Source organism: Panulirus ornatus, chromosome 11 (assembly GCF_036320965.1).
Source record: "Panulirus ornatus isolate Po-2019 chromosome 11, ASM3632096v1, whole genome shotgun sequence".
Lineage (NCBI taxonomy): Eukaryota > Metazoa > Arthropoda > Malacostraca > Decapoda > Palinuridae > Panulirus > Panulirus ornatus.
Window position 1 is genome coordinate 6,171,644 of NC_092234.1, and position 26,880 is coordinate 6,198,523.

General features: G+C 46.8%; 1 protein-coding gene across 9 annotated transcripts in view; it reads left to right on the top strand.

Moving 5' to 3' along the window:
* Positions 1 to 26,880, top strand: part of LOC139751244 (phosphatase and actin regulator 4) — a 173,876-nt gene that overhangs the window by 74,159 nt on the left and 72,837 nt on the right. For 2 of the 9 annotated variants that reach the window (XM_071666481.1, XM_071666488.1), the window contains exon 2: positions 5,572 to 6,807. The exons of the other annotated variants lie outside the window; for them this stretch is intronic. In XM_071666481.1, the coding sequence (XP_071522582.1) occupies positions 5,841 to 6,807 (967 nt within the window). In that variant the 5' untranslated portion in view covers positions 5,572 to 5,840. The remainder of the gene's footprint in view (positions 1 to 5,571; positions 6,808 to 26,880) is intronic. 9 annotated transcript variants of the gene reach the window in all.

Sequence of the window (26,880 nt, forward strand, 5' to 3'; positions counted from 1 at the left end):
CGAGTTGCAGCTTCTGCGCATTCAGTGCGCGCGTTTGCTCGCACCAGCCTGTCAGGGCCTGGCTGGAGAGATGAGTGATTTTGCTCACAGTTGATACTTGAGACGAACAATGATGATTAATAATTGTTAATAATAATAATGATAATAATAATGATAATAATAATTATGACATTGTTTCCTGCGAGAAGAGAAAACGTTTAAAGAACCTTTGGGACCCGATAGTGTTCGTTCGTTTCGTTGTGAGAAACAGTTATGAAAGTTATGGACATACCAGTGGAGAACTCTCGGGAAATTAATCCACTTGTACTTGACCAGCAGCTACACTGTGGAGGGTATGTGGATAGGCCTGCGGGGCGCGGCTTCAAACAGCCTAATTGATCAGAGGAGCGGCGTTCCATCTTGGCTGAGGGTGGGGTGGGGAGGTTAGAGACAAGCCCCTCAAAGCCATCGTAAGACATACATCAGCTGTTGAGATACGAGGATCAATACAGTGTTTATTGATGCTTATGTGTGGGATGTAGACCCCGAGGCGACAATCCTGTGTATTACCAAGGGCAGGAGGCCTTTGTTGACGTCTTTCCTTTTTTTTACCGTCTGCGTGTGAGGCATGAAGTTCAGTTGAAGGTTCATGATCAGTTCTGAAGCCTTCAGGATTGCCAGTGTTACCCCCGTAGAACGTGACCCTGGTCCCCTGGCGGCGTGTCTCGCACGGAAGTGGTCATTCGCGCCCTTGTGTTCTGAGGTCAGCGGTGGAATACGTCGAGGTCAGCGGTGGAATACGTCTGCATATTAGAACTCCTTTTTTCCCCCCGTTGAACCCCACTTACTCTGTGTGGTGGGGGTAACCGAACCTAGATTAAACCCAGTCTGGCCTCACCTAACTTGCCCTAACTTCTCCAAAAGTAAGGGAGTCTACAACAGTCGTACTTAAACTTACTTTACGGTTTAAGTACCATTAGCCTAGCCGAGCCACAGTACGCTGGAGTACGCTACCTATCCTAGCCTATCGTAACACAGCTTATCTTAGCCTACTTTACCTTAAAGTACACCATCCTAGCTAAGCTTAGCCTAGCCTAGCCACCATGATAAAGCTCCAGGATCATATGACCTTAGCCACTTCTTCGGTTTTAAAAAAAAAAGAAACCTTCAGAATTTTACGGAAGTCAGACATTCCCGCTAACGCCGCCCCCGACCTGACGCTGAGCCAAAGTCCTTATTAATATAAGATTTTGTGGAGGTCGGTCAGTCAGGTGAAGGGGGGATGACAGCGTCCTCACCTAGCTATTATATATATATATATATATATATATATATATATATATATATATATATATATATATATATATATATATATATATATATATCTGGGGATAGGGGAGAAAGAATACTTCCCACGTATTCCCTGCGTGTCGTAGAAGGCGACTAAAAAGGGGAGGGAGCGGGGGGCTGGAAATCCTCCCCTCTCGTTTTTCCTTTTCCAAAAGAAGGAACAGAGAAGGGGGTTAAGTGAGGGTATTCCCCTCAAAGGCTCAGTCCTTTGTTCTTAACGCTACTTCGCTGACGCGGGAAATGGCGAATATGTATGAAAAAAAGAAATATATATATATCACATTGATTTTTTTTTATAGGTAACGCTATGAAATATTATATTCGTCATTCCTGTATCGTTACAGAGGATGTTACAAGCCTCGAAATTTGAAAGATACATGATTTTTATACCATGGGAAAGGTGGGGGGGGGGATGTGGGTGTGAGCAACTTTGGGACTTAGGTGAGGTTGTCAGAGGGTATATTAACCAGGGGCATGTAAGACTTAGGACGCGTGGATTCTCACGGAAGGCTTAGGTCAAAGGTCAGAGGTCAGACTTGCACCCGAGGATCGTGCTCTTGTGGTATATATATCACGCGATGCGACGTCCGCTCCGATCGTCGGAAAAATTGTGTTGCGTGTTGGCGTGGGGCTGGGTGGGTCTGCCTGCCTCGGTTCCCACTGTGTTTGTGGGGGGAGGAACCTCGTCGGGTGATGCTGGGGACTTACCTCGTTATGTGTCAATACCACCATTGAGCTAAGGAGCTTACGATCAGAGCTTACTCATGTTCAGTGTGTGTGTGTGTGTGTGTGTCTTTGTCTGTGGGTTTGTGTGTGTGTTTGTGTGTGTGTATGTGTGTCTGTGTGTGTGTGTGTGTGTGTGTGCGTGTGTGTGTGTGTATGTGTGTGGGTGTGGGTGTACGGGGTGTGTATCCCCCTCGTCCTTGGTATGAAACGCGTGAATTTCTTAATATTATGCGTTTCACGACGTTTTCCGCGTATTCCATTCATCCCGTCGTGTTATAAGTAAGACCTCACCTCTACACTTTACTGTAGTCCATCTCTCTCTCTCTCTCTCTCTCTCTCTCTCTCTCTCTCTCTCTCTCTCTCTCTCTCTCTCCCAAAAGCCATACACATCCCTGATCCCTTCCCCAGTGTCAGACAGTTGGCGTCCTAGCTACGTCTCTTCCTTGTATATCAACTGACGGTTGTATTTCTTTCTTGTATTTCCCCTGATGATGTGATCATTACACGAAAGTGCACTTGAGAACTTATCATGTTTCACTTCCCCGTGGATTAGAAGGAATTTACTCGATGACGCGCTCAATTGTGATCTTTTCCAATATATATATATATATATATATATATATATATATATATATATATATATATATATATATATATATATATATATTATACACATCTTGGATCTCCCAGCTGGCTGAGGTAACTGGTTCTTCCCTCTGTATTGATGGGGGTGTCACACGAGGGGTGTATCACCCGTGCCATGGAGAGGCTGTGAGTAGAGGTGTGGTGTGTGGGAGAGCCAGGCTTGACACCCGCGAGACCAGGTCGTCTATCGCTGTATATTTATACCTCCTCGTGGGTCTTTGTGTTATTTCTCTGCCAGCCTCATCTGCCCGGCGTGGTCCACTAGACGTCTGGGGTGCCATAGTGGGTGTGGTACACTGTATGGAGGTGCCACAGTGGGTGTGGTGCACTGTGTGTGGAGGTGCCATAGTGGGTGTGATACACTGTATGGGATGCCATTGTGGGTGTGGTACACTGTATTGGGGTGTCATAGTGGGTGTGGTATACTGTATGGTGTGCCATAGTGAGTGCAGTACACTGTGTGGGGTGCCACAGCGGGTGTGGTCTACTGTCTGGGATTCCACACTGGTCTCTCCCTACTGTCTGGGGTACCAGTGGGTGTTGTCCACTCTCTGGGGGTACCGGTGGGTATAGTCCACTCTCTGGGGTGCCGCAGAAGATGTGGTCCGCCCCGGAGGTCCATGATGAGCTTGAATCACTATGTGCGGACTGTGGTACAGCAGTGGCCGCATGCTGTCACCTGCCGCTGCTGCGGCATAGCAGCGGTGGGCGTGGTCCACTTGTCTCGAGCTGCAGCGGGACGAGAGTGGGCGTGGTTCAGAGTGTCTTGTTTCTCCGGTGCTGTACCGGGCCTGGTCCAGCGTCTGTAGCTGTTGTATTGCACCGGGCCAGGTCCACTCCACCAGGCCTAGTCCAGGTTGTGGTTTTAGTGGTACAGTACCTGGCCTGATGCTCGTTCTGTAGCTTTTGTGACACAGACCTCGTCTGTTGTCTGTACCAGGCCCTGGTCCAGTGTGTCCAAGGTACATGGATGTTGGGTATGGTGGACATGACCGTTTTATGTGTCACGTCTGACACCACCAGGTGCTTGACACCTGTCGAGATGTGACGACCCACCCCCCACAGTGGAGAACAGAGTGATACGTGTCATTCACTAGGTGGAATGGCGCAGGGACCAGAAGATTCGAGGCACTGATGGTGCGTTCCCAGACCCTTATCAGGGAAGTACTTGGTGCCAAAAAGGTGTGGTGTGACGCCAGCAGAGGATCGGCACCAGGAGACACATGGCACCAGAAGACGCCTGGCACTATTGGCTCCCCCCCACTTTGATAAGAGAGGAAGCACACCCGAGTGTGTCATCCACTGCGTAGTACACATGTAAGGCTGCGCGGGTGGCCTCATTTTCTCTTCTATGGGTTCTCTAGTTCTTTGTTTACTAGAGATCTACATTCGGTCTGTATGGTTGCTAGGAGACACCTTGTGGTGTACAGGGATTCTCAGTTTTCTAGAGGACCCTTTGTCGTGGGTCACATCCATCCCGTGTGTGTTTCTGGCGTCCAGGATTCCGCCACGAATGCATCCAGGGTGTTGTTCGTGCTGGGGTAACGAGGGGTTACCTAAATGCCCTGTATTCCTGGAGAGTTGAGGAGGATCGGAGTCCCCTGTGACTGTAAGGATTGGAAACGTATGACCAGGAGGATTCAAGTCCCTTGTGACGAGGACTCGATCCCTGTAACCGGCGAAAATGTTTGTTGTGACTCAGCCAACAGTAGGAGGTGGCGAGGCGGGAGGAGTGTGGTGAGGCGTGGTGCTGGTAGTGGCAGTGAGGAGTGTCTGCCGTCGTCGGACCCCGTCGGACCCGCCCACTTCCTTTAAAGTTTCCCCTTGTGTCGCCCTTCCCAGCCCACACGCTGCACCATCCCATCCTCACACACACACACACACACACACACACACACACACACACACACACACACACACACACACACACACTCACTCACTCACTTACCTGGGGGATTGGGGGTATAGGTTTGGCCCCAGATGAAGGGGTTTAGTCTGATGGCTACGGCGTGAGTGTCGTCTGCGGTTGGCATGGGGCTTGGTCGTGGTGGAGGGAGTTGGTGAGGGTTGTGGTCGTAGGCCGAAGGAGGGACAAAGGAGGCAGCCTGGCGTGTGTCAGTATTGTCTTGAGAGTCACATGCCAAGATAGACATATCGTCCCCTGAAGAGGCAAGACCCACACTAGGGCGTCGCACTCGGTAGAAGGGCGGCCCCAGAGACGTCCCTGAGGACACTCTCGTATAGATTTTCCCCAAACAAACGATGGTGTAGGAGGGCAGCCGTGCCACTGGTGAACCGTGGGGCAATTAAGGTAAAGGAAACCCACCTGGAGGAACGGCCCATTGTGGGCAGGTGATGGGCGTTGTGGGGCTGGAGGGGAGTGGTCGATTGGTGATGATGATACAGGGGAGGAGGGGGTTTTTGTTGCCTGGGGTTGAGGAAGGCATGGCAGCTTGGTGATCGTGCGCGGGTATTGTTCGTGTGTGCTGAGGATTGATTCCACTCGTAGAAAAATGTGCCATGAAACTGGATTTTTACATTGTTCATCAACGTATTGTGTATATGTGTGTGTGTGTGTGTGTGTCTGTCTGTCTGTCTCTGTAAGGCGAAGTGTAAGCAGTGTTCCTAGACAAGTATCCAGACAAGGCCAGAACAGTGCCAGGAAGGTTGTGGGTCCCAGGTCCTCTCCTCACACCTACACCAGCAGGGTTCTGTAGTGACAGATGCTCGTGTGATGTTGCTACCGCCACCGCAGTGGTCACGGCTTCTGCACCCACTCGGATTCGTTACACCTGGTGTCAATGCCTTATCGCTTCACTTGGTGTCTAGCAAAACTGTGTAAATGATATTTCATTTATCTTTGTATTTCAGCCTCTTTGACCTGAGTAGTGTGAAGTTGACATGAAATTTCTACCGTAGGAAGCCACTGAGGCGTTGAGTTAATCCCCATGATGGATGTTGAGAGATGTGATGATGGTGTTTTAGATGTCTGGTCGCTGGTGTTGGAGCCAGCCTCCCTCATAGTGCCGCCACCCGCTCCTCATGGCTGGTGGCCCTCGTGACGTCACCTGGGCCATGAGTAGCACGATGTAAGGGGGTTCCCTTACGCCGTAGTGTGAGAGAGTCACTCGCCTGCCAAGATGTCGCTGCTGGAGGCGGTGAAGGCGTGGACGCTGGGGCCCTGGGCCAAGCGGCGGGACAAGAAGCGTGTGAGCGTGGCGCTCTGGGGAGGACGCCCCGCCGAGTCTGACATGTGCTCCCACCTACTGGGCACACCGGGGATATACCGCCGGCGGCTCTCCACTCCCAGCGAGGCAGATTTCTCAGACTTGTACTCGACCCCCGTCCCCGTCCCCAGCCACCGCGCCCTTGCCTCCCGCCTCTCCACCTTCCCCGACGGCTACACGCCCCTCGACGCGTTGCCCCGTCCGTCGCAACCCGTCGCAGACACTAGCGACGGACGGGTGGTCGAGGCAGCGGCCCCGTGCCTCTGTGAACCCGCCGCCAAGGTCACAGTGCCAGGGCTAGAAGCAGCGACAGACGAGGACCTCGGCGATGTCTTCGACAAAGACGAAGAATATTTCGATGCCTCGTCTGACGAGGAGGCGGTCGCTCAGGGATGGAGTAGTGACGATAACCAGTGTAGGGGGGAGAGAGTCAGTGATGATGTGGTTGAGGCAGAAATTCCCGAGGTGAGGACAGAGTGTGTCGCCCTTACAGAGGTGCCCACCACTGCCGCCATGGCGAGTCTGGCGGTACCTGAAGATTTCGTTTGTGATGCTGCCGAGGAGGCTGACTGCACCGCCCTGGCGCTTACCTCAGCGCCGGAGTTGGAGGCCCCCGAGGCCGGCACACCGGAGTCACCCAGGATGCCTGACCACGGCCCTCTTGTCCCCGTCGGGGTGAGCAAGGCCCTGAACATCGGAGTGAGCAAGAACATTGACATCGGGACGACGAAGACCATGGACATCGGGGTGAGCGAGACCCTAAACATTGGGGACATCCTATGGGCGGAGGTGACGTCGCAGCTGAAGGACGTGTGGGATGAGATCGGCCTCATCGACGACTCGCCTACATACAGCTTAATGTCTTACCTGAGCCCTGCAGGTACTGGCACACATCCCCCTGCCCCCAGGCCCTGACCTTACTACCACCTCTTTGTTGCTCCTGCTCCACACACACACACACACACACACACACACACACACAAACACAAACACGTGTGCTGGATATTTGGTTACACCCAGTAACATAGTGGTAACTAATACGTAGCCTTTGACACTTGGTGTGGTTGTGTATATACACCGTGTGTACTGATTGGTGTGTATATACCTAGTGTTTTGTTGGTGTACACCATGTGTGTTGTCCTGGTGTGTGTACCATGTGTTGTGTTGGTGTACACCACGTGTGTTGAGTTGGTGTACATCAGTGTGCGTTGGTGTGTACACCATGTGTGTATTGTTGATGTACACCATGTGTGCCCATGGTGATGGTAAGCACTCTCCTAACGGTGGTAGCATTACATATGATGTGTACACATACAGGAACACCTGTAGTGTTGTTCATTACATGTGTACACCCGTTAGCACTGCTGGTCGACACCCTGTAGCAGTGAACAGCTGTGGCTGTCTTTGTGGGGACTCAGTAACAATAGAAACACTGCCTGGCAGTGATAGTAACACTGATGCGCCGCCACAAACACAACATGGCAGTGATAGTAACACTGAGAGGGCCACAAGCACTCTGCATGCCAATGATAGTAACACTGAGAGGGCCACAAAAACACTGTATGGCAGTGAAAGTAACACTGAGAGGGCCACAAGCACTGCATGGCAGTGAAAGTAACACTGAGAGGCCACAATCACTGCAGTAGCCATCTCACATAGTAACACAACACGTGGTGCGGTATGTACAACTCTGGAGGTGGAGGAGCTCTTGTGTTGCATGCACGTACTCGAGTGTGTGTTGTCGTGTTTTATAAATATTTACTAACATCGTGTGGAGGGACTGATATTTTGTAAACAACCTCTAAAATCTTGTGGAGAGCTGATGTTTTGCTCCGTTAGCACCGTGTGAAGAGGCTGGTGTTTTATAAACACCCACTAACACCGAGTGGAAGGGCTGATGTTTTGCAAACACCCACTGTCTGTGTGGGCAGGTGCAACGTAAACACCCACTAACTGTGTGGAGTGTTGATGCCACACGTCCAGCGTAACACTATTGTGTTGTGTTTCAGGATTGATTGGTGGTTTGAATTGTCGTGAATGAAGCAGTTGCGTTACCATACTCGTCAGATAACGTTACCATAGTGATGGTTGTAATGAGAATAGTAATAACGTGAAGGTAAAATGTAGACACTGTACATTACGAAGTTCAGTCGTCTTCAACTCTCTATGTTTTAAAAAAAAAAAAAAGAAGAAAAGTCTCGTTGAGCTTGTAGAATGTCAGATATAAAAGAACTCAAACCAATTTAACGTAAAAACGTGTTGGGAGAACAAACTTGTGTGATTTTAGTTGGGTGTCCCCTCCATATGAGCTCAGTTTTCTCTGGTTGCCATTGACAGGTTTCGGACGCGTATTGATTGTTTGATATCAAAGTTCATTTTGCCTCGTATTTCCCTTAGACTGAAATGTTTCATATATTTGTATTTCCTGAGGGTTTTTTTTTTTTTCCTATAGATTGGCTTGTCAGGCGAAAATTGGTTTCAAATTTGCTAAGTTTTTCTCGGCTCGGCAAATTTCCTCCCCTTACCTCAACCTTGGAATTTACGTAAGATCCTTACTATGATAATTGTCAAAAGATTTTTGTAAGAAATAGAAGAACTCTGAAGGATTATTGGTGAGTACGTTATTTTAGCATTTAATGATACAGTTATCAAAATATATTAGAGCCCTAGACATATAGATTTTCCAACATTTACAGTTTCGATGTCTTGATATGTTGACGGGAGAACACCCCCATGTTGACGGCAGAACCCCCCCCCCCCCATGTTGACGGCAGACACCCCCCCTCTCCCCCTACACCCCACACCCCAACTAGCCAGTCCTCCTCCGTCTAGCCAAGGGCAGCCGCCAGGCAGGAGGTGGTGAGCGGGCGGCGGCTTGGACCTGTGCTACCAATAATTCATTCAGCTTTTCTCGTGCGATGTCGTCTCTCTCTCTCTCTCTCTCTCTCTCTCTCTCTCTCTCTCTCTCTCTCTCCCAAAAAAAAAAACGTTTTGAATTGGAATCCGTCAGGATAGAAATGTGTGCGTCTGTATATTTGTACATAATCTCTTGTGAACCGGCTGTGTGTACAGATTCAACCCATTAAAAGCTTTTGTGTGTGTGTGTGTGTGCAACACCCATGTGTCTAACTTCGCCCGTGCTGTCAAAAACACACACGGCCGACCTCTGTCTTTTAAAAAGAGCCCATGCCAGGCATGTATACTGACGAATTACACACACACACACACACACACACACATGTAATTGTACGTGTAGACCCAGGTGGATTATTGGTCGAGTGTACCCACAGGGCCAGGTGTACATCAGCACATGGGATGAGTCATACCTACAAAGATATATTACGCTGTTCCTCCTCGCGCTTTGCATGTGAGACCCTCGTTTGCACCGTTCACCGCTGCTGCGCTACGTTCTTATTAATCTTGTATATATATATATATATATATATATATATATATATATATATATATATATATATATATATATATATATATATATATATATGTGTGTGTGTGTGTGTGTGTGAGTAAACCTGATATTACCTGCATTATCAAATTCTTGATGTACGCGACCGTTAACCTCCCGCCAGCGTGCATTTCGACCAGCAAGACGGGGCTGAGCATGTGAAGTCCTGTAATTGGTTGGAGTTGTTGCTTATTGCGGAACTTAATTAGGGCCGGTTGTGGGACGGGGGAGGGTCACTGGCGATGGTGATCATGGAACTGGATGAAACTGCTTCAAACAAGTAGGTGCGTGCGTGTTAGTGCTTGTACGGGCGTGTGTGTGTGTGTGTGTGTGTGTGTGTGTGTGTGTGTGTGTGTGTGTGTGTGTGTATACATTCTCTCTCTCTCTCTCTCTCTCTCTCTCTCTCTCTCTCTCTCTCTCTCTCTCTCTCTCTCTCTATCTATCTATCTATCTATCTATCTATCTATCTATCTATCTCTCTATCTATCTATCTATCTCTATCTCTATCTCTCTCTCTCTCTCTCTTTCACACACACACACACACTTGACTTGTGCTACGCACGAATCGTTCTTCAATTTTCCTGCAGTGAGCGCTACGCGTTTGCCCTGGCTTTACAAACTCAAAACACCGTCGCTTGTAGGGTCCTCTTTATCGCATTCACTCTGTGTTCTTTTTATCCGTCACCTCTCCTGGGATGGGCGTGTGGTCATATTCTCCACAGCAGTCATAACTTAGTCTACCGTAAATTTGATTCCCGCAATGAATAATTGACTGCTGGGTGGCTGGGTTTCCAGCAGCGCGGAGCCGTAGCAACACTGGGGCTTGTTAACATAGAGAAGGGTCACTGCATTACTGGGTTATCAACATAGCAACGTAATAGGATGGGAGACTGGGGGGGTTGTTGCCAGCCTAGCGGTTTTATAACCTAGCGAGAGTCTTGTCTTTTACGATATATATATATATATATATATATATATATATATATATATATATATATATATATATATATATATATATATATATATTCTTTTTCTTTTAAACTATTCGCCATTTCCCGCGTTAGCGAGGTAGCGTTAAGAACAGAGGACTGGGCCTTTGTGGAATATCCTCACCTGGCCCCCCTCTGTTCCTTCTTTTGGAAAAAAAAAAAAAAAAGAGGGAAGGATTTCCAGCCTCCCGCTCCCTCCCCTTTTAGTCGCCTTCTACGACACGCAGGGAATACGTGGGAAGTATTCTTAATCCCCTATCCCCAAGGACAATATATATATATATATATATATATATATATATATATATATTCTGGATATGTCATTTTATGATTGCCTGATTATGTATTTGTTTGTGTAGTGAACGTATGATGAATTGATTGGCAACTTGATGGGAGCGTGAGGGGGGGTGTATCAGCAAATGGCAATTTACGGTATATTTTTTTTTTTTTTTTTTTTTAGTCAATTCACTCAACCTACATTTTCGTAGAAATTTCCCTCTTTATGTGAATTCTGTAACATGATGTGCATCGGTATTTACCCTTTAATTTATGCATTGATACATAAAATGAAGTTTGTAATTAATGGAGAGGGATATTTTTTTTTTTTTTTTTTTTTTTTTTTTTTTTTATACTTTGTCGCTGTCTCCCGCGTTTGCGAGGTAGCGCGAGGAAACAGACGAAAGAAATGGCCCAACCCCCATACACACGTACATACACACGTCCACACACGCAAATATACATACCTACACAGCTTTCCATGGTTTACCCCAGACGCTTCACATGCCTTGATTCAATCCACTGACAGCACGTCAACCCCTGTATACCACATCGCTCCAATTCACTCTATTCCTTGCCCTCCTTTCACCCTCCTGCATGTTCAGGCCCCGATCACACAAAATCTTTTTCACTCCATCTTTCCACCTCCAATTTGGTCTCCCTCTTCTCCTCGTTCCCTCCACCTCCGACACATATATCCTCTTGGTCAATCTTTCCTCACTCATTCTCTCCATGTGCCCAAACCATTTCAAAACACCCTCTTCTGCTCTCTCAACCACGCTCTTTTTATTTCCACACATCTCTCTTACCCTTACGTTACTTACTCGATCAAACCACCTCACACCACACATTGTCCTCAAACATCTCATTTCCAGCCCATCCATCCTCCTGCGCACAACTCTATCCATAGCCCACGCCTCGCAACCATACAACATTGTTGGAACCACTATTCCTTCAAACATACCCATTTTCGCTTTCCGAGATAATGTTCTCGACTTCCACACATTTTTCAAGGCTCCCAAAATTTTCGCCCCCTCCCCCACCCTATGATCCACTTCCGCTTCCATGGTTCCATCCGCTGACAGATCCACTCCCAGATATCTAACACTTCTGTTTCCCATTTTAGAAAGTTAATACAAGGAGGGATATATATATATATATATATATATATATATATATATATATATATATATATTTCTTTTCTTTCAAACTATTCGCCATTTCCCGCATTAGCGAGGTAGCGTTAAGAACAGAGGACTGGGCCTTTGAGGGAATACCCTCACCTGGCCCAATTCTCTGTTCCTTCTTTTGGAAAAAAAAAAAAAAAAACGAGAGGGGAGGATTTCCAGCCCCCCGCTCCCTCCCCTTTTAGTCGCCTTCTACGACACGCAGGGAATACGTGGGAAGTATTCTTTCTCCCCTATATATATATATATATATATATATATATATATATATATATATATATATATATATATATTTCCATACATATTCGCCCTTTCCCGCGTTAGCGAGGTAGCGTTTAGAACAGAGGACTGAGCCTCAGAGGGAACATCCTCACTTGGCCCCCCCTTCTCTGTTCCTTCTTTTGGAAAAAAGTAAAATGGGAGGGGAGGATATGTGTGTATTGTCATCGTGAGCGAGGGAATATATAATTATTCTAAACGTGTGAGAGTGAAGTCAGACGTAGCTCGAAGTCTCACAGACACTGTTGGAATTTGTATTTCTTGGCGGAGGCTCCGCCTCTGGCTTGGTTCTCAGATGGAATTTCACCCCCGGATAAATGGGCCGATAATAGGCTAAGTTGGCAACAGTTTTCGTCCGTTGTCAGTTGCCCAGCCCGCTGCTTAGAATGTCGGGTGTGTGTTTGTTTTCTCGATTGCTGTGTTGCACACGTTCCGTCGTTTGTGTACTTGTCTGTGTTTTATATGTACTGTATATGTTTCATGTCGTTTGTGCTCACGTACGACGTTCTTTTTTTTTCTTTTTGCTTCTGTTCTGGATCGTATGCCCGTCCTTTATGTGTTTACACAGGATTATTTTGTGTTTGCCTCCGTATACTTGTCTACCTTCACCTCTTTGTGTCTGAGTGTTTGCCTCCGTATACCTGTCTACCTTCACCTCTTTGAGTGTCCGAGACGCATATCTGCTCCTCTTTTTATAAATTAATACACATTCGTTTTTTCTGCCTATGTGTCTGTTTGTAATGTTCCTTGCGTTTTCCGTATCCATTTGCCTGTTTTGAGTGTCGTCTGTGCTCTTGACCGTGTTATGTGGTGTCGTATTTATGTATGGACATGCGCGTTTGTACTTATGGATGTATTTGTGTTTGTGTGTTTTGTCTGTGAGATCGTTAAGGAAGAGTTAATGAAGGGGCTTGGAAACCATGAGAGAGACTGACATGGGGGATCCCATTCTCTAAACTAGTTTAGTTTTTCGGGAGGAGTTTTGTAGTGTTGTTAACCCTTCTTTACCCCCCCCCCCCCCTTGAGCACAACATTACGACCCATTAAGAACGACGGTACGACCTCTTGAGCACGACCTTACGACCTTTGAGCAGGACTGAACCTGTGTGTGCTGGCGTGACGTTTGATGTGACCCTGAAAGGCCAGGCGACCATGATTGAGGATGGTTCCGTCGTACTCAGGGGTCGCATGGTCGTACTCAAGGGTCGCACCGTCGCGTTGAAGTGGTTGAGGTACTTCTTCCCTCTCCCTTGAGAAGCAGTAGTCCCCCACCGTTGCCAAGTTCCACTCCTGCGTAACCAGCCCACACTTCATACCTACCCCATGCCCCCTGTTTCCCTCATCCCCCCCAACCACCAGCAGCGTCAACCCCCCCCAACCCCACCCCACCTCAACCCCTTCCTCACCTCGCAAACAACGTCACATCGCAAAGGGCTTTCGGCCTGAGCCGCCAATTTCGCCTGGCGATGTTATTAAACTTTCCCCGAGTGTCAGACCATGAAAGGAAGTTTGGCTGGCGAGAGGCGGGGGTATATTGACGTGTCAAGGTCAGGCCGAGCAGGGTAGGGAAGGATGGGGGTTGTGTGTGTGTGTGTGTGTGTGTGTAAGATTGTCAGTTACTGCGTTTATGTAAGGTGTTTGTGAGGTATATTTAGTGTTCTTGCATGCTTGTTTTTTTTTTTTTTTTTTTCTTTGCTGTTTGTAAATGATGTTTAATAGTCATGTTGATAGTGATTATCAGCTTTTTATTGAATGAACTAGAGTCAAAGACTGCACGAAAAGAAGTCCACATGGTGTAAACAGGCTTGTAAAAAAAGAAGCGCCACGGACCGTTCCGTGGTTCCCCCGACCACTTCATTCATGTTCCCTGGTTCAGCACGAAAACGCCCAGGACCGACCGCCTTGACCACCACCATCAGGAGGAATGAATCCCACCCTCCTACCTCCTCAGACTGACCCCCCCTGGTCCTCTGGCTCTCTCTCTCTCTCTCTCTCTCTCTCTCTCTCTCTCTCTCTCTCTCTCTCTCTCTCTCTCTCTCTCTCTCTCTCCCTATTCATTTCTGCAACGCTGGCAGTCTTAAATCTGACCCTCCTTCTGTGGAACATCTCCTGTCTACTTCTTCCCCTTAAAAAAGAAGGAAAAAAAAGGAAACCAGCTGTTCAAGGCTGCTTCTGCCCTACACACTTTCTACATACATAAGTCGATCTTTTGTGATCCGGGTCCAATGGTGTTATGATGTAGAACTACACTTATGTGTCAAGAAAGATTGGTACATGGAAGAATCGTCGTTTTTTGCTCCTCCTGTGTTTAAATTAGATACTGAATTTGTTGGAGAGGGTTAATAGGTAGAGGTGGATGTGTAGACGACTTTGGGAAGAGGACTGAGACGTCAGTAATGAATTTTGATGTAGAATGCAGGCATCTCTTCAGTCTGTGGTGTCGTGTGAGGCACGCGATAACCTTAGTGCAGGACCACGGACTGTCTGTGCGTCCGTGAGTGGAGGAAGGAGCCTTTTGGCGCGACATACACTCGGCTCAGTGGTCCCAGTCCTCGTCGTCATGATGATCGTAATCAAATTGACCTTAATCAAATGCTTCAGGAGGAGTGTAAGGTCTTGTAATGGTGATCCCGGTCCTCGTCGTCATGATGATCGTAATCAAATTGACCTTAATCAAATGCTTCAGGAGGAGTGTAAGGTCTTGTAGTGGTGTACCGCTTGGTTGCGAGGTACTTCCAACCTTTCATTACTAGTACGTGCGGGTTATGACGCACTTGGTAGAAGTGGGGGGACGCCGTTACCGACCTGATGGTTGGGCGTCACGAAGGTCGTCCAGGAAGCCTCAGGTTCCATTGGAAAATCTGCGTCGGGAATGAGGACAGGCTGGGTCATGCCAGGGGGCACACGGTCCTTCCCTAGCGCGATTCGGGTTGTCACGTGACCGGGAGACTGTGGGAAGCAGGATGACGACCCCTTGTGTGTGTCCAACCGCAGGACTCGGCGGAAGGGACTTCTCCATTGGGCCAACTACCATGCTTTCCACCGTATCATCCGCGCTATATAATGACTTCCCGGGATTAGGTATGACCTGCGTCTTCGTCACATTGTTGGACAACGTCACACCGTAAGATGCAGCCAAAGTTGGAGAGTACTAGTATGTTCTTGGGAAGGGAGGGAGTTGCTGTCGTATTAGACATGATGTGGTGCTGTAGAAGTGATATGTGGTATGGTACCACAGTGGTAAAGTATGGTGCCATGGTAGTGAGGGGATGATGGTCCCTCGTCAATAATGGTAGTGTGGTATGTTTACTTATGAAATATTTAGTATACATACAGATTGATAGAGCAAGTGTTGGAGAAGCGTTAGAGCCGACGAAGAAGGCGTTGGAGAAGCGTCAGAGCTGACGAAGAAGGTGTTGGAGAAACGTTAGAGCTGACGAAGAAGGCGTTGGAGAAGCTTACAGAGCTTGGAGAGTGGGCGTTGAAGGAGCTTATAGAGCTGATAGAGAAGGTGTTGAAGAAGCGATAGAGGAGGTCCAACGAAGGCCAGGGAACACGGAGCACGAACTGAAGGAGCTGAACGACGGGGGAGAAGGTTAGCGGCAGCAGAAATACCGAGTCTGGTGGGGAGAACAAAGAAGAGGAGTCATGATTACGACTTCCAAGTTCCTGAATAAAATTGATAAATGTCCAGACCGGGAGGAGAAGGGAGTTTTTTTTTTTCTTTTTTTCTTTAACATCATCAGAAAAAGATTAACGAGACGTCTCAGCGAGAAACTCGTTATAGAAGAGACGGGAAGAAGAGAGTAACGGGGTTGATGGATGGAATAAGCCCTGGTTGGTTGATTGATGATCGATGGTAAACACCGTCCAGGAAAAATTTTTGAATGAAAAGTGCGATCCGGGAGTTTTTTTTTTTTTAGAAGAGTAGGGGCCCTACCAGCGTTAAGTTAGACCCCGCCGCCCACCTCTACGACTGTTCAGTGAGAGAGAGAGAGAGAGAGAGAGAGAGAGAGAGAGAGAGAGAGAGAGAGAGAGAGAGAGAGAGAGAGAGAGAGAGAGGCGTCGTGTGTGAGGGGTGGCGGACGTCGCCCTACCTACAGCGTGTACGGTCGATGCCACCTACACCCCCTCCCGTCTCCTCCTCCTCCCTTCCTCCTCCTCCTCCTCCTCCCCGACTCACCAGGCTCCCCCTCCCCTCCCTCCCTCCCTCCCTCTGAGGGGGAGGGGGTGCACGTGGTGAGTCAGGAGGCCACATCATGACGCACTTGTGTCTGTGTGTGTGTGTGTGTGTGTGCGTGTACACCCAGCCCCCCAGTGTGTACAAGTGGCCACGTACACACTCGCACTCATCTCTCTCTCTCTCTCTCTCTCTCTCTCTCTCTCTCTCTCTCTCTCTCTCTCTCTCTCTCTCTCTCTCTATCTATCTATCTATCTATCTATCTATATCTATGTGTCTATCTATCTATCTATCTATATATATATATATATATATATATATATATATATATATATATATATATATATATATATATATATATATTATGTTTGTTGTTATTATATATCATTAATATACATATTTAGATACATCTCTCTTAGTGCTAGTGTGCTTAGAATTCTCTGTTTTTTAGGCTATGTGTGTGTGTGTGTGTGTGTGTGTGTGTGTGTGTGTGTGTGTGTGTGTGTAAAAGATGAACACACACACACACACACACACACACACACACACACACACACACAGGAGGGTTGGTCCCCCAGGCATCAGTCAGACGCTGAGGGAGTGAGGGTGGAGACGTGTGTGTGTGTGTGTGTGTGTGTCGGTGCTTGTTCGTCCCTGTACTACCTCCTCACACAACAGTATAGCTTCATGGAAATCGATATCTTTTTCACGCTAAAGAAGTGGACTTATCCGTCGAGAAACAGTGGCGATAAAAGATATGATAAGTGGTGATAGTAGTGATAGCCAAATACATACGAAAGATAAAAAGAAATGATACATATTTGTGGTGAAGGAAGGAATGAACTGGTTCTTATGGCAGTTTGGAAAACAAGTGTTGCTTGTGTTGGTGTTGTTATCAGCTGATGTTGTTTGTGTTGCCGGGTGATGAGACCTCGGCAGAAAACTGGTGGTGGAAGTGTGGCTCACCCCAGTGGAGTGGGTGGAGGACGGATTTTTGTGGAGTGGTTGGAGGAGAGCAAGGCCGCCAATGGCGTGCTGCAAGGGGGGGCCACCGGTACCATTCTGGACGAGATGGATTTATAAACTCAAAGCTTGATATCATTAGGGTAAGGTCAAAGGTCAGGCCCATCAGACCCAAAGGTCGAACCATCGTGAAGAAGGGTGGTAATACTACTGTGCTCGAGGGTCGTATCGTCGTGCTCAAGGGTCGTACCGTCGTGCCCAAGGGTCGTACCGTCGTGCTCAAGGGTCGAACCGTCGTGCCCAAGGGTCGTACTGTCGTGCCTAAGGGTCGTGCCGTCGTGCTCAAGGGGTCGTATCGTCGTGCCCAAGGATCGTACCGTCGTGCTCAATAGTCGTATTGTCGTGTTCACGGGTCGAACTGTCGTCCTCAAGAATTTGAAACAGTAGTTTGGAGTAAAGATGCGCCAAAGAAGAATTTTCACTTGTAAACTGTACACTTTGTAAGATGTACGAACAGAATTGATTGTGGTGTAAAACACACACACACACACACACACCCACACACACACACACACACACACAAGAATACATTCGTCATCAAATTGATACAACTGTATGACTTCGTGACATTTTCTCTCTTCAAGGATATCTTAAAAGTTAAACTTACTCACGTGTTTACAAGATGTAATAAACAATAAATCTAGTCTTGATAAACAGACTAAAAATTCAAGGATTTCTACTTCTTATCTTTTTGTTTTTTTCATTTTGTTTTATTGTCCATTTTGCGATTTAGGTCGACCCATATATGTGGCGCTACCCAAGGCTGACTTGAAATTACCAAGGGAGTTTAAGCGAGAACTGTTATGTGCCTTGTAAGGTGATGGTGATGTTCATGTGATGGTGATGGAGGGAAGTTGATGTGATGGTGATGTAGATATGTTCATGGGATGGTGATGGAGAGACGTTGATGTGATGGTGATGTAGATATGTTCATGGGCTGGTGATTGTGATATGGTGATGAGATGGTGTTGGAGATATGTATTATGTGGTGGTGAGGGAGATACGTTTTATGTGGTGTCGATTGTGTGACGTAGATTTTCCGTGTTGTGGTGTGACGGTGATAGCTGAAGTTGTGATGTTATGGTGAATATGGTGTCGTAAAGATATGGTGTGACAAACGTTGCATTGAAATTCATATAAACGTTTGACCAGTTGAGTTTCTGTCAGCTAAATTAAAAAAAAAAAAAAATCCTGTGTTAAGACCGTTTTTCGTGCCGGTGGTGCTGTGTTGGTGGGTAATGCTGTGCCTGCCGTGTTAAATTTCATGTATCGGGTCTGTAGTTGCTGTGGTAGAGATTGTCAATGCAGCTTCTATAAAGTTAGTTTACATATATATATATATATATATATATATATATATATATATATATATATATATATATATATATATATATATATATATCTGCTGTAATGTAACTACTCCAATACGAGTTTACATGCAAGTCCTGTGGTAGGGGTGTGCAATGTGGCCACCGGGGGCCTGGTTACGTCTGCGCTGAGGTATGTGGGAGGGGAAGTATGTGGGCGGGGAGCTATGTGGGAGGGGAGGAATGTGTGAGGGCGTATGGGAGTGTGTGGGAGGATGCGAGTGTGTCGGGATGGGAAAGGATGTGGAGGGAGTACCTGCCATTACCTCCGATGACAGTCTGCCATCAGGGAGTGATGGTGGGTAGGGAGGAAGGGAGTGAGGGTAGCGACCACCGGAAGAAATGTATAGGATGTATGTTTGTCACTCCCTTCACATTTCCCCCCACCTGGAACTCCCCCACCGTCCATCCACACCGCTCCCTCCACATCCTTCACCACCACCACCAAGCCTCCTCCCCACCATCAGCATCCGTCTCCACCACAGACACCCCCACTACCTGTTCTCTGAATAATCCTGATTACCTTCACGAGGGGCCTTACCCTGTATATCCTCCATTACCTTGAGCGTCACCACCACGGGGAACAGACAGCACTAACGGTTCCACCCCCACGCACCTTCCACCAGTGGTGGGAACACGTCCTGTATGAGTGTGTCTGTGTGTGTGTGTCTGTGTGTGTGTCTAGCGCCCCCTCACTGTAAAGTGTGTTGGGAGGCGTGTGACAAAAAGTCCCTTAAGTAAATTACCTATTTGTACTACATGGGGTGGGAGTTTTACACCCGTGGGGTGGGGGCCCCATGTTTTGAACATTGTACACATAAGCAACTTCTAATGTCGGTTGAGTTGTGCTTGGGTGCGTGTGGCCCGAGTCTCAAGGATATTGTTCGACTGCACCCGGGGAGGCTAGTGGGATGGAGGGGGGTGGGGAGAGGGTAGGAATGTCTGTTTACATGCTGGGGAGTGACTGGGCTGGTGGTATAAGTCGCGAGGGGGGGGGGGGGTGGCTTTTTTATTATCACAACTGGGAAAAGTTGTGGTTACGTTAGGTTAGGTTAGGATAGGTTATGTGCGACGGATAGCTTTAGGAATAGGTATGGGTTAGGTGATGGGAAGTACCAGTCTGTGGCCTTTGATGCGACCCATACGTTAAGGTTAGGTCGAAGGCCAAGCCATCAAACCCCTATGGCCGTACCGTCGTGCTGGAGGGTCATATAACGCTGTGTTCAGGGGGTCGTAACGCTGTGTGGTCTAAGGTCGCACCATCGCGTTCGTAATTCTACATGTAGGCGGTCCTTCACGACACGAGTGGGCTAGGCAGGCAGTCTGTCTGTTTGGTGTTCAAACACAAGGACAGAGGTCGTAAAATTCCTCGTCCAACATGGTAAAGAAAGAAAAAAAAAAGTCTTCCCTGGGATCTTTCATATATATCCTGCATATCGTACCAGAGAGAGAATTTCAAGTCACTTGAATCGCTTGAATGGTTCCTCTATGACAACAGAATCCTCGCGTTCACTTGATGTGGTACATAGAATAACATGAGATTTCCTTACTTAAACACTCCGTCACAGGATCAAAACATCTTTGGACGGAGATTTATCCTCAGCAACAGACAGTCATCATTATATTTTGAAAACAGTGGCTTTCTTGATCTTGTATATGTGTGTGTGTGTGTGTGTGTGTGTTACTTTAAGGTTACGTTGCCAGGTTGGTAACAGTGGCATGGTGCTTAAGGCTATGTTGTTTCGCTGGCAATAGTGGCTTGGTGCCGCTCATGTCAAGACAAATAAACACCAATAAACCATTGGGTGTTGTCAGGGTCGTGTAAGATAGCAGTAGAGATTAGAAACACAAGACTCCTAGTGTCGAGAGAGAGAGAGAGAGTGGGTGAGCAAGGGCGCCTAACTTTTCCGAACGACGCGGACGTAAATAACGTCATTCGTGGTAGACTTGAAGCGAGTCATTCGTCAAAGTCTATTTATGTTTTCCTCCGTAAGAGCATTTTCTTCTGATCTGGCTTCTGTTGGTTCTTCTCTATTCTCTCTCTCTCTCTCTCTCTCTCTCTCTCTCTCTCTCTCTCTCTCTCTCTCTCTCTCTCTCTCTCTCTCTCCAGGAACTCAACCGTGGTTTAGTGAAGATGTGCTGGAAATGTAAAATGGGTCGGACGCATCCATAAAGGCTAGTTGGTGCCGAGGGTGTAGTTAAAATGAATTGTGTCGAGGATGAGCTTTGGCTTCTCAAGGATGTGGTGAAGGTGAGTTTGATGGTGTGTCCCTCCTTGGCAAACACGACGGTGATTGGTGAGGTGATAGTGCGATGAGAGAACCATGGGATTGGCTTGCGAATATTTGGGACGTTCTATTTTGAAACATTTATTGAGTTTTCAGCTTTCGTGCTCGTCATTCCATGTTACCAACCCTTGCTGTAGAACAAGGAGTTTGTCTTTCGTTGTAAAACGCTCCCTCGTTAGTGTATACCCATGGCTAGGATGAGATGAAATTAAATTCATAAATTAATGCTTGGATAGAGATTTTCTGAGCGTGTGATGTTTATGAATACTTAGTTTTAAATCACCTGTTAACCTTTCCGAAGTCATCAGAGATGGCCCTTGCTGGATTTGTTTCATCGACAGGAAATCATCATGGTAGCTTGCCATTGTACTTTTTTTTTTTCCTTCTATTACCAGAGAACGTGTGAATGTAAGGGTAAAAGTTTTTTTTTTCCAAGCATGGATTGGAATGTTGTGCAGATGTTATCTTGAATATTTGCTTTTTGTTTCTTTAATGAACTCATGGTCGACGAGGACTCCCATATGTCTCTCTCTCTCTCTCTCTCTCTCTCTCTCTCTCTCTCTCTCTCTCTCTCTCTCTCTCGTAATGGCGCTCGAAATGGCTCGTACAGGTTTTACCGCCCCATGTGTGTAAAACTTTCGCAGTGATCGATGATTTTAAGATCACTAGCCATTTGAAGTTCCAAAATTCTTGTTGCGAGTTTCTCTTAAGTCACCGTACAGGTGTGGATCGTTCAAAATGTTGTCTTTCTTCTTGCGCCCCCCTCGCTCTTCGTAACTTGTCTTCGAATGATGATATTCTTCAACAAAACTCAAAAGATTCGATGATCACTCCGCCATCCCATGTAATATGCCTGCCTATTCTCAGGCTTGCCCGTTATGATAATGCTGGTCTAACGGCAGACGACAGCCACTCGCCGTAACACTAGAATCCGTACTATAACGTCAAACGTTTTTAAGAAAAGAATGAAAGAAAAAAAGGCACAAAACTTGGTGTTCTTGTGTTTGCGCGATGGTGTTAATTTTGTTTGTCTGGTCACGTGATCCTCCCACCGCGCGAGTTGCCACAACGTTTTGTGTTAACGTGTGTCCAAAATAGTACGTATGCTCTCGCCCAGGTGCACGCAGGTCATGGAGGTTTAACATCCCACCTCTGTCACGGGGAGAGAGAGAGAGAGAGAGTTGGTGGCGGTTTTCATCCCTCCAACATGCAATCACCCACCATTTCTATATACGTTTCCCACTACACGCTCCCCTCCACCGTCCATGCCACACGTCACACAACTCCCCCGCGCTGTGTTGCCAGCCGAATTATCGCCAAAAAAAAAATTATTCCTATCATGTTTATCCATAGATGTACTTTGGAACATACGTGATACCACAAAATAAGAATAATTATGGGGATAAATCTTTCCTCCAAACGTTGGCTTAGAGCCACCGTAGCTAAAAACGCGACGGTCGTCACCATGGCTTGGCGCGCAGATTACAATGACGGTTGCACACTCGGGGGGGGGCTGGAGCGAGAGTGTGCGTGTTGGGAAAGGATGAGGGAGGTAGCCAGAATGACGGTTAATATTTACTCTCTCTCTCTCTCTCTCTCTCTCTCTCTCTCTCTCTCTCTCTCTCTCTCTCTCTCTCATACACACACACCTGCCCTGAACGGTCGTCAAGCCTGACCACAACATCAGTGCAGAGTTTGCGGTTGGCGGAGAATTTGGAGTGGAGTTGAAGACTCGGTGCAGCTGCATAACGCGGTGAGGGAGGGAAGTCGTTTACTGTATTTGTATTTTGGGGGAGTAATTGACCAGAGAGGGAGACCATACAGGACTGCGTAGCCACCCACCATCATTGGCTGCTGCTGCTGCTGCTGCAAAAGAATGGGGAAAAAATAAAAGCTGAATTAGCCGTCAGTCGTATCCAGAGAGCTATTGTTATTTTTTTTGACGGAAAAGAATTCCAACTAGCGGAAGCATTCAGTGTGAGTCATGGTAGTTCCCTATTGTTATAGTTGCTTTTGTTGAGGTTTTGTTTGGGGGAATACACACAGGATTACAGTTGTGGGCTCTTGGCTTTCTGTGGAAATCTTGGATTACGTTCAGTTGACTCTAACGAGTTGAGCACAACAGGACAACAGTCGTGCACTATGGTACGACCCTTGGGTATGATGGGCCGGCCTGTAACAAGATATTGAGGAGTCACGTCAAAGGCCTGGACATCATACCCAAGAATCATAAGGTTGTGCTCATGGGGCTGTGTACCGTCGTGCTCAAAACAGTTAAATTGGTTGTACTTCGGACATACGGGAGTTTTAACTTAGACACGTCGACTTATGAATCACATACAGAAAATGAATAGGATGTATAAAGATGTACCAGTCTAGTCCAGGCATATATATAATAATAGTAATAATAATAATAATAATAATAATAATAATAATAATTTACTCTAGAACTAGGCTATGTCAGCAGGCTGTGCATGAAGGTTAGCAAATCTCTGACAAGTGACGATCGTAAGTGTGCTAACCTTGACGGTATTAGCTAACGTGTTCTATATTTTGGGTATCGGTGGTTGTTTAACCATCATAGGAAATGAAGGTTAGGTCTTAGAAGAGCTGTCGCGCTGCGTAAAGGAAGGAAGACCATTATGGCAGTGCGTGAAGGTAGTAGACCTTGATGTTTAACCTAGCCTAATGCCCGCTGGAATCCTTGCTGCTTACTGACTCCACTCGCGGCCGAGATCCAGTACGTATGACATCACGTCCTGGGGAAACCCCTCTCTTGCATATTCTTCAGGGTGTTTTAGAGCTGTGCGGTCGGTTGCTCGTGGTGACTGCTCCGCAGCGTTGCAGTGCTCTGGACTGTTTCCAATATCCGGGCCAGCTGATACATCGGGAAAAAAATATACCAGTTGGCAGCTCCTCTTCCCGTCGATGGACGGTTGAACTCAAGTGAGCGTTTTATTATTGGGAAGACCCACGCGTGTGCGCGCGTGGAAGACATTTGGACTACACATTAGAATATTTGGTCAACTTTGGAAATGTGAATGAACCTGGATATTCGCAATTGGCCCAAAAAAGAAATGATAATAATGGGATTACTCAATTGTATTTTGAAATACACAATAACATCATCCATGATTCGGTAGTTTTTTCTTGACATTAACAAGTTAGATTCTTAATTGGGGTAATCCTATGTGTGTCATTTCTCTGTGGCAGTGATTAGCTGGTATAGGGGTCAGGAAACACTGGTGGTATAGGTCAGGGCGAGGTCTTGCAATGTGTTCAAGGTTTGTCAAAAAAGTAATGAGATAGGCGTCACGTGGAGCTGGTGCAAAGAGCAAGTGTTTCCGATGTGCTGGCGTCGGCAAGCCGAGTTAAGAGTCACTGTGCAGCGCCGCTGGGGAAGATGTGAGGTATGTTGAGGTAGGATTCTTCCAGGGAAGGTGAGTGGTCCCTGGGTCTGTTGGAGCTTCTGTAGAAGGGAGGTTGTAAATTGAGTTTCACAGCAGGAGTAAGAGACGTTGTCGAGGTCCCTTATCTGTGCTGCTGTGCGGCAGGAGGGAGATGCTACTGAGGTTTCATATTCCAGAAGGAGGTAGGCGATTGCCGTGGTTGAATTGCGCATCAGGTGTGAAATGGCGGCTTGGGCGAATTACTGCAGTCATTGCTCAAGGCAGGCGACGGCAAGATCCCATGGGGCTCTTGTCAGTGGAGGGAGGAATCAATCACTTAAAACGCTGTTGCTGTCGGGCTTTCCCCCATCGACAAAGTGATGAGCCAAAGTCACATGGCCGAGACGCGTTTAGACGCCAGGCCGGCGGGTGCTCTCGTAGTCCTTGGTAAGTAGACTGCATGACTGACACACACACACACACACACATGTGGCTTCGTCATGGGTATTTATGAACCTTTTGGTTGGCTACGCCGCTGATGTTGATTGTATTGGAGACCGCCAAGTCATTGACAGCGGGTGGGTCCCTTCGGAATATAAGGAAGGATTTTGATTGGTGCAAGTGTAGATGCAGAGTTACTCAAGGTTGGTTAAAAAGGCCATGTCGCCCTGCCTTCTCGCTACTTAGTAAGGGAGGTCAGGCAGGGTCACACATGGTTAATAATGTGACTGGATTACGGCCGATGTGTTCTCGGTCAGGTTACCGCCAGAGGAATTATACAGGATATGTGGGTAGTGACGTTACAGTACATTACATAAAAAAACAACAAAACATTTTGGCGAATAGTGAACGTTGTTTGGTGGGACGTGATGGCCACTGGTGTATGGATGCTTCTCGGTCCGATGTGAGCACGACGGTACGAGCCAGTGGGTTACAATGGCCTGACGTTTGATATATCCTTAAAGGTCACGTCACAATACCCAAGGGTCGTATCGTCGTGCATCACCAACATAGGTAGGTATAGCCAATGGAGATCAGGTAGATATCCCCGTATTCTACGATGTTTGGAAGTGAAGACACAAGAGACAAGATGTAAAGCAAGAGCAGCAAGGACGATGCAATGGCAGGAGGAACGAGTAATTTGGTTTGTTGTCAAGCTGCAGCTTCGAGCCTAGTCTGCACACACACACACACACACACACACACACACTCATCACTCATCCATCTCTCAGGGACAGCAAAACAGTATCAAGCCACTTTAAACTACTTTTGCAAGAGTGATGAATCACCCATATAAACTTTATGACAGCATGATTGTACTCTGTCCCTCTGTAATGAATATATGTCAATTAGTCTTTCTCGCCTGTCGTGTACCCGCTGTCCGAAACGCGCCATTTTGGATGGATTGCTGTTACGTAGCCAGCAACATGAAATTGCTTCGTGGTGGCTAGTAGCTTCACACCGGACCCAAAAGTGATGTAAATAGCACATCAAAACCGATCAGTTACTCGACCGTTATTACTGATGTCACTTTCAAGAGAAATTGGCCGTGTAAAGTCTTTTAAAAGCGACGCAATTGACCTTTGTTCCCGCCACGGAAGGGAGAGCGACTGACATTTTTTTTTTTTTCAGGTCATTTTTAACCAGTTAGCTGCTTCTCGCGCCACTAATCCTGGAGCCGCAGACATAAAGCTGACAGCTGAACTCGATCACGGAAAATGGAGTTCTAAGTGATGGTCATACCTGCTCTGTAAATGAGTTTCGGAAAGTTTAAGATACGCGACGTAAGTTGGGGGAACATTTTAAGATAGGCGACGTAAGTTTGGAGGAACATTTTCGGTAAGAAATCGGAAATAAAACACGACTGCCTTTGGCAAAGATACCTAGAATGTGTGACAAGAGTTTGGCATTTTTCTCTTTTTTTACCAATTTATTGTACGTGTCCGTTTGAGAACATGACAGATGGGGACAGGTGGTGTACACACAAGAATCCAATTTTATCAGTAATCCTCCAGCAGAACCATTGATATATGTGCAAAATTTATATTCTGAAGTTGACGAGCTGCATAACCTCTGACCTTAACGTGTGTTTTTTTTTTTTCATCCATTGATTTTTCTTTTTCTTTCCGTTGAACGAATGTTGTTCTTTGAACCGCATTCAAAAGCATTTGTTGATTTTTCGTGGATGTGCCCCGCAGATACACACGATCGCTTCCTGAACCCTGTGTGGTCTATACATCCGAGGTGTAGAATATACACATTTCTTGTATACACTTTACATAAATGTGATCTGTTGACGGTCAAGGATAGAATGGATAGTTTAGATCCATTCAGCAAATGAATATAATTTTTCTCTTCTCCATTTTGGAGAATACAGTATTAATGCATCCTTCTCACCTAGAAGTATTGTACTAAGATAAGGAAACCCTGTTTCCCTCGTGTACGGTGCTGGGAAATACATAAAATTGTGTATGCAAATAAGGTTCTTTATGTATTCCCCCTGAGCAAATAG